The 12,206-nt window shown below is 40.4% G+C and overlaps 1 protein-coding gene across 3 annotated transcripts in view; it reads right to left on the bottom strand.

Annotated features, from left to right (window-relative positions):
- LOC106040722 (cytosolic phospholipase A2 epsilon-like) overlaps positions 1 to 12,206 on the bottom strand; it is a 36,933-nt gene that overhangs the window by 3,129 nt on the left and 21,598 nt on the right. For all 3 annotated transcript variants that reach the window (XM_048065185.2, XM_048065184.2, XM_066997774.1), the window contains 12 exons: positions 11,549 to 11,718; positions 11,326 to 11,424; positions 10,680 to 10,717; positions 9,270 to 9,405; positions 7,498 to 7,634; positions 6,880 to 7,105; positions 5,304 to 5,418; positions 4,718 to 4,855; positions 3,399 to 3,506; positions 2,134 to 2,322; positions 1,098 to 1,264; positions 382 to 568 (listed from right to left, as the gene is read on the bottom strand). In XM_048065185.2, coding sequence (XP_047921142.1) covers positions 382 to 568; positions 1,098 to 1,264; positions 2,134 to 2,322; positions 3,399 to 3,506; positions 4,718 to 4,855; positions 5,304 to 5,418; positions 6,880 to 7,105; positions 7,498 to 7,634; positions 9,270 to 9,405; positions 10,680 to 10,717; positions 11,326 to 11,424; positions 11,549 to 11,718 — 1,710 coding nt within the window. The remainder of the gene's footprint in view (positions 1 to 381; positions 569 to 1,097; positions 1,265 to 2,133; positions 2,323 to 3,398; positions 3,507 to 4,717; positions 4,856 to 5,303; positions 5,419 to 6,879; positions 7,106 to 7,497; positions 7,635 to 9,269; positions 9,406 to 10,679; positions 10,718 to 11,325; positions 11,425 to 11,548; positions 11,719 to 12,206) is intronic.

The raw sequence follows: 12,206 nt of genomic DNA, 5'->3' as shown, positions 1-12,206 counted from the left end.
CCCAAGAGTATTCTCTAACAGGAAAGGATGAGAAGTATGAGAGGAAATAGCACTGCTAATTTCTGCCATTGCAGATAAACAGAATACACTTTTCACTGTTTATCTCTAGAACCTACCCATGAAAAGCCAAAAAAAACACACACACAAAAAACTCAAACCTGAAGAGGGGCATTTATGCTCAAGGCTGATCCCAGCTGCTGCTCTACTGTTAAGGAAAATTTATGTATTTAATCTCCCTGATACGGTTCAGATCTAAGCAAAGGGAGTCTGAACCTGCAAGTTGTTTACAGGATGGTCTGAACAACAGATATTGTACAGTAAAAAAAAGAGAAAATAGAAGGCTACTGCCTCTGATGATATGATGGGTTGCTGTAAACTTACCAGGTGCTTTGTATTCTTTGAAGGTGTCATTTACTAGAGGGAAAAATATCACAATAGGGGTCTCTGGACTCTCCTTGTCACCAAGGATGTAGCATTCCTTCAGATTTGGTGTTTCCTGATCATCTGGCACCTCAGTAGGGAAAGGAATTCCTTGGTTTGCAAAGTATTTAGAGGCTTCTTTCAGAGGCTGGTTTGCCATAATAGGAAAACAAAACAAAACAAAACATCAGAACATACCAGGAATACTTTGAATTTGACCAAACCCAATTTTGCTGGGATTGCTTGTGGAGTAAGGGCCAAGTTCTGGCAGATTATGGCATGTACCTAATTTAGGTGTTGTAGACTGTATATGGAACCAAGCTCTGGAAGGCCAGGCAGCAGGTGGTCTGAATCACCCCTCTGCTTTTCAGAATGGGTGTTACAGTAGTTGAAATAATTAAAATTTTAAATGTGTTTAGCTTTATCCATTCTACATCTAACTGACTGCAGATCAACAAAAATACATTTAGGTATAAAATGGGCAGATTCAGTTTACTAAGTGCCTACTTACTGATAATAAAGTACTGCTCAATAAATGCACATGACCCTGGTAAAATGTTAGCTTATTAATGCTGCACAGGTACTGAAAAGAGAGTTTCTATGAGTAGAGGATTGGCCATTCTGGGAACTGAATGATGAAGCAGAGATATCAACAAAGAAGAATGTACAAGGCTCACCCCTGTCTGGGAACCTGAGCTGTAGTTGAAATGCAAAATGACATCCATTTTCCTTTCTGGTCTTGTAAGTGGTGGGTAACTGGTGGCAAAGGCAAATGCAGTATCAATCAAGATGAGGTAGTCTGTTGCTCCTGTCAGGTGGTTGGGCCGAGAGTCAAGCTCACAGTCTAGAGAAGAAGAATTAGTTTTTGAGAGGAACTCAATACAAGAGATGCATGGGTATGCTGAAGGAAGTCAATTGTTGCCAAAAGGAGTATTATCTTTTTGTATGTTTCAGACCCATAGCTGATAGCTACTGTACAGTCATTTCTGGATTCTTCATCTGACTTCCTATTTCCACTATTTACTTTGCCATTTCTTTTGCTTTCATGTAAGTAAAAGGGGTTAACTTGAGGGTCAGGAGAACAGAATTAATTCCATCCCCTAGTTTTGTGTGACTGAGGAGGAGAAATTCTTTAATAGGGAAAAAAATTAAAATAACATCTCACTGTCTCAACAGGCTGAATATTGAAAATGTTTGATGCTGGGTATGCTGTGAGAACAGGCACAAAGATGTTAAGGTAGGCAGCCACAGCTCCTTGGGAAACATAGAAGATCTGGTACCAGACCCAGTACAGGTTCCCAAATGGTGCAACAGAGAATACTGTTATGAACATTATATCTTGCTTACAAGTAAGAAGGTAACGTGAAACAAGGCTCCATCAAACACCCCTTGAGTACTGTCTGGGCAAGAGACACCGTATGATGGCACTAGTCCCATGCCATAAGCATGTGGGCTGGCCAGCTTGCAGGCATATCAGCAGATGTATGCCGATTGACTGATCAGGGCCTATCAGTTGCTAGTCTTCACGAATTTTTTAGGAACTTATTTTTGAAGCCTCTCCTACTGACTAATTTCACCTTTTTCAGTGACAGTTTCAAATATTATCAGAGAATGGGAACAGAACTAAAAGCCAGCTTAATAATCCCTTCAGCATCATTTCATTTTTAAAGGATAGTTCAATATATACCTAAAAGCAGGATGTTGTTACCATACCTTTCCATGTAGAAAACTGGCTCTCTAGGTAGTTGTTGTTCATCTGGAGGCCCTTTAGGAAGTTAGGGATTTCTGAAGCTGCCGGGCGTAACATGACGACATCTCGGAAAATGTCTGAAAAGCTGTCAGTGGGACAAACCACTCGAGTCTCCAGCTCATTTGGTCTTGTAGGGAATAGGGTTTCATCATCTGCAAAAGAAAGGATAACAATTATTTTATTTGCTATCACTGTGGAGGTCAATCTATGCAATCATAATCTGCTTTAACATGTTTGGGAAAACTTTGACTTCTTGCTCTTTTCATTACCAGGATTTCCACAGATCTCAGTTTTCAGCTAAGTTTGAAAAAATTCATTTCTTCTCAGTCCATAGTGTTAAAAGCCTTGCTTTTATTGTAAATGAATCCATTTCTTCTACTACAAATTACTTTGCTTTTCTTTGATTTTACCTGCTACAATATCCTGCATTTACCCTATATTCCTTTGCTACCTCATGTTACAGATAATCTCTCCATCACACAAATAAAATAGGCATAAGCACAATGTCTCTTACTAGCAAATAAAAGCTCCTTGTTTTAACAATCAGAAACTAACCCCTACACATGCAAGAAGATAAAATAAATCACCCTTTTTGCTACATTCCTCTTCCTTCTCATCTCCCCTCCTCCTCCCCCCCAGTATGTCTGTGTTATGTTTCCCCTTGAAATCCTACCCTGCAGATCTTTCTTAATTTGGTAGCAAGTTTTGCAGATCTCATCCTTATGAGTAATTTAGAATGACCTACAATAGTACTTAAGTTTGTCTTTGTGCTTTGTAGACTCCAGACAGACAAGAATGGTGCTTTCTTTTCTTTTTGTGAAGCTTCATGCCACAATCCAGGTTCAAAGAGACAAAATAGAATCCTGTGGATCACCAGGGGAGGCCTCCAAGCTCTCCTACTATATATTTTTTCCTACTATATTTTCTCCTACTATACATTTTTTCCCCAGTTTTACCCCTGTGCTCTGAAAATAGCTTGTATGAAGGCCATTTCCCTTTTTTCCTGTGACAGATCCCATGGATTCTTTTCCTCACACAACTAAAATGATTACCATGTGGTAATACATAGCATGAATTTCCTCCTGGTTTTTCATGTGGATTACAAAAAGCCCAGAAGAGGGAACTCCACAATAGCTTTGAAAAATTCAGTGAGACAACAGCAGCACATAAGAGAAAAAAGAAAGAAAAGGAGAAACTAAAACAACATTATTGTATAAAAGTAACCCACCTATGTTGGTAATTTTGTCTTGGGTCCATTTGTGCCAGAAGTCTTCCGAATGAACAGATATATACCAAGCATCCATAAGATTCAAAGAAAATACACTGCTCCAGATCCCTGTGGTATAGAATATATTTGGCAGAAAGAAAACCAGTAAAGACCTAGAAGCATTTTCATTCACAATGACCTTCGTTACCTTCTTCATTCTCCAGCAAACTTTTCCCGTTACATTATCCTTGCGGGCAAATAAAAAGGTACTATCTTTCTGAATCAGTATATGAATGCATAATGTATGTAAAGAATTCAACTTATTGGTACATATGAGCAGGACTGGTAGTATTTTCAGTGTATCTGCTAACACCTTCATTTTTGTTATGTGGCAAATAACATTGTGTCAAGTAAATCTAATATTTTTACCTGCCCTCAACATTTCCTATTCCCAAATTCCCAGTATTGATAATTCTAAAGGTTTTACTTATTTGGAGCATAGCCCCGTTACAGGTATGCAGTTATCACGAAGGCCTTGCAGACAGAAAACATTCAAAATTCCTGCAGCAACGAGGAGGCTGACTTGAAGGTTTTGAAAATAGGAAGTGTAAATGTATGAATCTTTTGATTTCTCCTCTGGTTTGGAGGGTGGGGTGTATCTGGGCTATATTCTTGAGTTCTTCCCTCTACTAACTTACATTAAATGGTTAAAAAAAATTAAATCAAGTAGTGAACTTAATGGCAGTCCAGGCTGCCACCTACCTGCAATCTTTCAGGCTAATAAAACAACCACTATGGTTAGATGTGATGGGTGTGCAATGGCACCTCCCTGTACCCTCCAAACAATGCTTTTGCAAAGAAAAAAAAAAGTATTTCTTACTAATTTTACTGTTCTCTTGCACGACAGAAAAATGGTATCTATTAGGATCTGCTGGCAATCCAAAATGGAAGTGCTATCCTAGAGTATTAATCAGTGTTTGCTGCAGCAGCAACATTTTGGATAAAGGACTGTATTTTAGAGTCTCAGTCTAAAAACAGACTGATGATTTGAATTTACTGCAATGTTACACAACTTTTGATGCTGTCAAAGATACATAAATATTATGAAGGCCTCATGTCAATAAACATAACCTTATATGACATCAAATAAATCTGTTCAGCTGAACACAATTGCAGAGAAAATAAAAAATCCTGCAGATGATGACCTGTTATCTACTCTAATATTTCACCATATTCTTTTGGCAGACAAAAAAAATACTAACTGCTTCATTTCAGAAGAGGGATTTGCTCAGGATAGACTATAATAAATTGCATTTTGTTTCCCTAGATTGACAAATCACCTTCCAAAAAGCAGATTCTCGATTCTGGGATTTTCTTCATCAGATGACCCATGAAGAACTCACTACCGAAATCTTCTGCGTGAATGAAGGCACCGTATTTCAGGAATCCTACCTCGTAAGGAGTGAACTCTACCCATTCTGAAACGAAAAAGCACACGACAGACTGATTACAGCAGCAGAGGCTCAAAATAGTTGAATAAAACCTGATACTAGCCAATTTAAGACAGACTGGTTTCTGAGCTAACATACTTTGAAACAGCCATTTTCTTCACTCTCCATTTCACAGTGTTGGATATGAAGAGTAAATTGTCCCCCTACATCTACATATGTCTGCAAAGTTTAGATTTCTGACACTTTCTACAGAAATGCTTAGCAGGTAATTTCATATTAATATCCTCCATCATCCTGTTTTTGATCCTGTATACAGATAGATATAATAAGGCCTTCAGAAATTTAACTATTAAAAATTTACTCTTCGGTGGATTGGCCCTTTAGAGGATTTGTGCATTGAATCAATTTGTTTACCTAGTCCTAAATGGAACCCTACTGAGATTAAAAGTTAAATGCAATTCAGGAGTATTATTACCTCTAAAGTCCTGGTCGCTGATTTTATCCTTCACATTGAGAGAGAGGTAGATGGGCAGGGGATTCTGACCCTGATTTAGTGCCTGCTGCTGATCTGTGAGCTTATGGGAGTCCTCCTGTTTTGAAGAAGGACAGTAGCTGAGGACAGTCAGATGACACAAAGAGCCTCCCACCTCACCTAAGCCTGGGCTCTGACAAAGAAGAGCATACCAGACTCTGACTAGGATGTTCCCCACCGGTTTAATTCAGAGAGATGCTGTGATCCCTATCTCTGACCCTCCTCTGCCTCAGCACTACAGCACACAAATAGTCCTTGTGATATGAATACTCTAAGTTCATATGCTGAAAAAGTATGATATTCCAGCAGTAGGTAGAAAATAGTTATTCATGTTATTTATTCCATGAAAAAGAAAAAAAAAAGAAATATTTGAAAAGCATTCTTGGCATGGACTATTTCATTCAGAAAGAATGAAATTCATTCATTCAGACCTCTGTCCTTACAGCCCAGAAAACCCTCTTTTCCTCAGACCTCTGACAGAGCCAAAGCTCTCAGAGTTAATGTTCAGCATGGCTTGACCCTTACTGCATCTGCTGTGGAGCATTTTGTGTGGTTAGAGAGGGTAGAAAAAGCAGGATGGTTTGGGAGCAGTGCCAAGGCTTGAGAAGGAGCTGACCTCAGCTCCTCCTGAAAGGGGCCCTTTCAAGAGCAGCAGGTGCCCTCCCCTTGCTGGAACAGCCCTTGGAGGGATGACTGTGCCATCAAGGCCACCGGTCTTCCCTCAGCTGATGCCGGTCCAGGGGGCAGGGCAGTGGCACTGCAGGGACACTAACTGTCCTTGCTGAACCCACCCCTACGAGGTCTCTCCCACTGTGCTATGTGGTTGAAATTTGGATATGGTGGGGTTATTCATAATACGGTGGGAGTATTTTCCGAAGTATAAAAGGGGAAGGAAATATTCATGAATACTAACTAAATCAGTATTTTGCCTTTTGGTGGAAATGGTTACAGGGTGATGACCACTAATGACTCAGATACTTTCCTTAATTTTCATTTGCAATTTTTCTTTGCCTTGTCACACCGTATAGCGTTTTTAACAAGAACAGCAGGATTCTCATTTAAATATTTACATGTGAATTCACTTTAAAGTTGTTCATACTAGAAGTTTTCCATTATTTGTCTTTATTGTCACCCTATATATTCCAGGTGTGATGTTAAGGTTTATGTAATACAGTCAACAAACACAAAGAATGACACTGTCAAGGCACATACTTTTTGCATTTATCTGAAAACCAACCAACCAATCCAACTTCCCCCTCCTTTTCTGTAAGGGTGGTCAAACACTGGCACGCATTGCCCGAAGGTGTTTTGGGGTCTCCACCTAGGCAGATATTCAAAACTTGACTGGACAAAGTCTTGGGCAACTTGCTATATAGCTGACCCTGCTCAAGCAGAGGCATTGGACCAGATGACCCCAAGAGGTCCTTTCCAACCTCAAACACACCGTGATTTACAGTCTGCCCTCACTGATACGTTCTCTAAATATGCAAATCTGAAGAGAAAAGCACTTCTCTTGTACCTTTTCATGAAACATGGTTTCAATGATGAGTCCCCATAGGTCTGTGAAACTTATCTGATGTCCTTCCTGTTTCCGCTGGCACAACTCTTTCAAGTAGTATTTCAGACGATCCGGGGCAAAACAAGTAAAGAACTTATTTTTAAGCACATGTCTTCGGACATCATTGAGTGTTTCCTTAAGGTCCTTTTGGGACCAGTCAGGATCCTCATACAAGTTTGCCATGGTCCTAAAAAAATAAAGAAACAGAACGAAAAGTGTGAATTCTGAAGCTGAGCTTTGGAAAGTTGTGGAGGGTTTTGTACGATGCCTTGATTTACATCACAAAGCGCATGTGTGTGTGGTACCATCCACATCTTTAATCAGGACTACTTTAATTCCAGATGCTAGCAAATAGCCAATGAAGGAAATGAGGAAAAAAATCACAGCAGTAAAATGAAAGCCCTTTCTTGATACTGGCCAAAAATAATATGAACAATGATGGCTTCTGATTTTGCAGATAATAACCACTAAATATTTAACAAGGCTCCAACTAACACCTCACCACTCTGACTCTTTGGATCACTTCTCAACAACATGTATAGAAAACTCCTATGAAAACTCTGCAAATGTTGGACTTACCATGTTGTGCCAGATAAACCAGTGATGTATGAGACACAGTCCAAGATATTGAGTTCCTGCACACTCAGAAGGTGAGCGTACATGGCTGTCAGAGCTCTGGTTCCACCACCCGTTGTCATGATTGCCACCAAAGGTACCTGTTCAACCCCAAAAACACGTGCATTTAATGAGGTGGTGGGGGAAAGGAGATAGATGTCAGTGATTAGAAAAGAGAGCATTACAACACTGATAAAGTAATAAGGATGCTGTGTGCCACTGGTCTGCAGGGACAAGCAAGGCTTGAATTTATAATGGGGCATAGATGGAGTAAGAGATACCCAGAAAGGTTGCGGAGTCTCCATCATTGAAGACCTTCAAAAGCTGCCTGGATGTGCTCCTGGGCAACCCTCTCTGGGTGTCTCTGCTTGAGTAGAGGGGTTGAACCAGACGGCCTCCAGAGGTCCCCACCACCCTAAACCATTCTGTGATTTTTTCCTCTACCAAGCAGCTGTGCAACAGGACATGAAATCCATCATCTCAGACATCAAAATTTCAGTGCTCTGTTGTAAAACCAATAGCACAGATGAGCACAAAATGGCCCCTCTTGCCATCTGAACCAGATTTTTACCAAATACAATAGACCAGAAAACAAGGTTGTTGTCTCTCAGTTTCTGTGTTAATAGTAATAATCTCTCTGTTACTGAAGTTTGCTAAAGCTAATTCCTACTACTGCATAACTATTTCACAGACCATACTAGATGTATTATGACTGGTGGGTTTAAGTAAGCATAGACCAATTCAGACCATATGAGACAAGAAGCTGGCGACCCCATTCCCTTTTATAACTTCTTGAGGGAAAGAGGAGCCATATTCACCCTTCCTACCATGTATGTACACAAAATATTAGGTATACAATTGAGTTGTAAATACTTTTTTTTTTTTTTTCTGTGATGATACAGAAATCCAGGGTCTGGTAGTCTTAGGGGAAGTTTAATATTTAAATATGAATTAGCTCAATTAACAGTAAAGACAGACACCATACACTGGGGTGAGTTCACATCTCATTGCAAATCAGGAGACTCTAGGAGGGTGGTTCTGCAGGGAAGCATGTGTGCCTCTAAATCTGAGGGGAAGGAAATGTCAGCTTGGTGCTAGCATTTAAAAGCGATGTCTTGTGTGTGAAAGGTCCAGCTGTGCAAAAAAAATTGCTGAGCTCAGTTTGGGGCAAAACAAGGAAAACTTGCCATCTCTGCATCTGAGTTCAGGCTTCACAACACAGTCTTGGGGCTATCATTAAAAAAGAGAAAGAGAAGCCTGATTTTTCCCTGCCTTAGGTGCTCTGCTGTCACTCCCATTTATCAAGTAAGTGTATGCTCTAGCTGCAGCAGATGTTAACGTTAGACTAGCAGCATGCTCTGCCCACAAAACAGGAACCTAAATGCCAGCACAAAATGCAAAACAATACAAAACGCAGTCTGAATTGCGAGAACTGCTCAATCAATGGGTTAGGTCTGGCAGAGATGATTGTGAATCCTAAAAGGTTTGGCTTCAGTCCTGAAAGCACCTAGCCCACCTCTGCATCATTCTGCAGACTGCTATTCCATGCAAAGATGGATCCTGTAGGAACAAGGCTACATGTTTTTTTTATTGATCTTGCCAATGAGTACTCATTTCTTCTCTAGAATAACAAAGCCAGCTATAGCTTGCATAAGAAACTTCCTGATCTCCTGGAAACAGTGAAAATTGAACAAAAATGCTACATTTTGACACCCAGCTGTGGAGAAGTCATCTACCTCATCATCCTGCAAGTCTTCCTCCAACTGAAGGACGTCCTTCAGAGCTGCTGCAACAACCTTCTTCCTTTTGCAAATGAAATCCTTTTCCTGTGTACACAGGTCAAATCCCAGGCGTACGTCTAAGTCTTCCTGGCTGGAACACAGCATCAGGTACCACATATCATGCTTATAGTCTAATTCAGTAATTGAATGGCTTCTACTTCAGAAATAGACATGCTTCACCATCACATCTATACAAAGCAGAATAGGAAAGGATGAAATATTTGAGTTTGTTCCTAGAGAACAACAGTAAATCTTCCTTTGGACTGAGGAAACTTCCCCACCCCTCCTTACTGAAGATGCCTGAAATTAGATACAGCTGCAACTAACAAAATTGCTCCATTTCAGACATGAAGCCAAAAGCCTGAAGAGGGCAGTATTTTAAAGATGGCTTTCAAACGCACTTTAAAAGTTGTGCAAACGTCCACTGATGCCTGTGAAGCAAGGACTGAAGCCACAGACTTTCAAGTTCATTTTTCCTGGGGGTGTTTAAAGTCATTTATGAGTATTTATAAGTACTACAGTAAGAGTTTGGAAGCTGCTATGAAAATCTTTCATAGGTGGGGTAGGGGAGAGACCTTTAAATGACAGCTGTAAACTGTATGTCTGTCTCATAGAATATACGCTGAAAATAGCATGATAGAAGATGCACCCAATTTTGCAAGAGAAAAGAAGCTTCTAGAAAACATAACACATTCATCCTCTGAAGTTTACTAAGGCTTTAAACATACATAATGCATTTTCTTTGTTTAAAAATAAGCAATCATTTGATTGAGTTAATTTGCATTTATCTCTTTGAATAGCTGCTTAAAATATACTTGGTTACATTTATTGTGTCAATTTTTTCATATCCTAGGGTCAGCCAGGTACTCTGGCTTTGGTCTTCTAGTTCCCTGGTCTGTGCTTGGGGAACAGAAGTGACTTCTTTCGATTAGTTTTGAAATGCTGCTTTTCTTGCAAATCAACATTTGGAAATAATTTCTAGAGGTTTCAGTGAGTGCCTACAGTGGGCCTTAGTGAATAACTTGGATTACAGTAAGATACCAACAGAAAATTTGTGTGTTCTTGATAAAAACCTTTTCTTCACTCGAATAGTCCCACAACATGAAATTAGAGGGCCTGAAAATCTCTGTATTGTGTACTATGTCTGTTTTATTACATAGTCTGAAATGAAAACAAGCCAGCATTCAAGGCACAGGTGGCGGTAACAAAAGAATTGCAATTTGACTGGCAACTTTCCAAATGCAAAGGGACGTGGCTTAGTTGTGGACTTGGTAGTATTATGTGATGATTGGACTCAATGATCTTACAGGTCTTTTCTGACCTAAATGATTCTATGAATCTATAAAGACAAATAAGATATCTTACCATTTTTTCAGCTTAAAGTGGAAATCAAATTTTCTGTGCTGAAATCAGAAAGGAAAAATAACAAATATTGATATTTTGTTTAAAACAGTCCGGTTTCCCCAATCAGAATGAGACACAGTTCTTTTAGGTCACCGTTACATCTACAAAGCTCCGAACTTCAGTAAGCTTAACTACACAAATAAGTAAGAGAAGAGCTACAGCAGTACACCTCCCTGAAAGGCTCCACCATTAAACACTGGTCTAGAAACTGCAGTGTTTCACAAAACAATGTGAGATACAAGGAGAAGCCCAAGAGGCTGCGCATCCCAAAAGCATGGCTGAGGAGGCTGTTTGGTTTGCCTCCTGGGTGGGGCTAAGCCTCACACCCCGGTCGCAGTGGCACCCAGTGACCTCAGCCTGGGTAAGAACATGAACCATACAAGGAGGGTGAACAGCAGCTGAGGCATTTTTCTTCCTCCTTCTCTCCTGGATTTTGTATTTCATTTTGCTCCAAACAATTTACTTCATTGTGCATCACACTATATACAAGGGTGGTTAGAAAACAACTGATTCTGTATCAGAGAGGTGATCTTCAGTTTCTTCACCTATAGAACTAGCAACAATTTTTGGAAGTTTGTGAAGGAGCCCCAGTGACCAGCAGACATACCTCACCAACTACTTCCCACTCAGAGGGGAGAGACTTCAGAGGGAGAGTCAGGGGGATGCTGCTTCTGCTCCTCCTTGCTCCGCATGACACACAAGCACACTGAAAAGGAGCACGGAGGTCCTTTTGGTTAAGACAGAAACATTCTTCTCTTGCTGCGTACTCACACATAATGTTCAGTTTACAGCACTGTCTGTGTTGACTACCATGTTGAGAGGTAACGTACAAAGCTGGGAAACCTCCTCTTCTTTGGGAGTGTGACATCCAGTGAGGGCTGCTTGTATTTGGCGTAGTGGAAGAAAGTGGGATCTGGGATAGGGGAGCAGGAGCCACAGCCCAGTGAAACTCTCTGGGTTTCTTCAAATGATCCTCTCACTGTAAACATTAGCTCATTCTCTAAAACAATGAGATAAAACACACACAAAGTTACCTTTAATTGCAAGAAAGAGACAAAGGGAAAAAGGAAGAAAAATGTAGATTTGAACAATCCCCTTCTCCTCTTTCTACATACTTGGAAAGCTTACATCTGAAAGTGATCCAAGACCCAAACACTACAGGTGGTTTTATCTTTATAATGGGCTGAACAAAAAGCTGGACATGAGTGTGATGTGAGTGGCAGCGAGTTTTAGACTGCTGCACTTCTATTGCAGCTGCATCATGACACAGTAAACACAGCGAGGTACCTTCCTCTGCAAACCATCCTCATCCCAGGCCAAGTAAGGAGCAACAGAAGATCTCAGTCCCCTAAAATAAGATTACACTCTGCAGTAGATGGCCCTGTTCATCTGAAGAGACCAGCTAATCCTGCTGGAGTGTGTTATGCATGCTCTGAGATTGCCTACCAGATCCAGACCCTCAGGGGAGGTTGGTAGAGGAACTTCTAG

Source organism: Anser cygnoides, chromosome 5 (genome assembly GCF_040182565.1).
Source record: "Anser cygnoides isolate HZ-2024a breed goose chromosome 5, Taihu_goose_T2T_genome, whole genome shotgun sequence".
NCBI classification, from domain to species: domain Eukaryota; kingdom Metazoa; phylum Chordata; class Aves; order Anseriformes; family Anatidae; genus Anser; species Anser cygnoides.
Note: the sequence above shows the minus strand (reverse complement) of the source record. Positions and strands in the feature narration are given on the sequence as shown.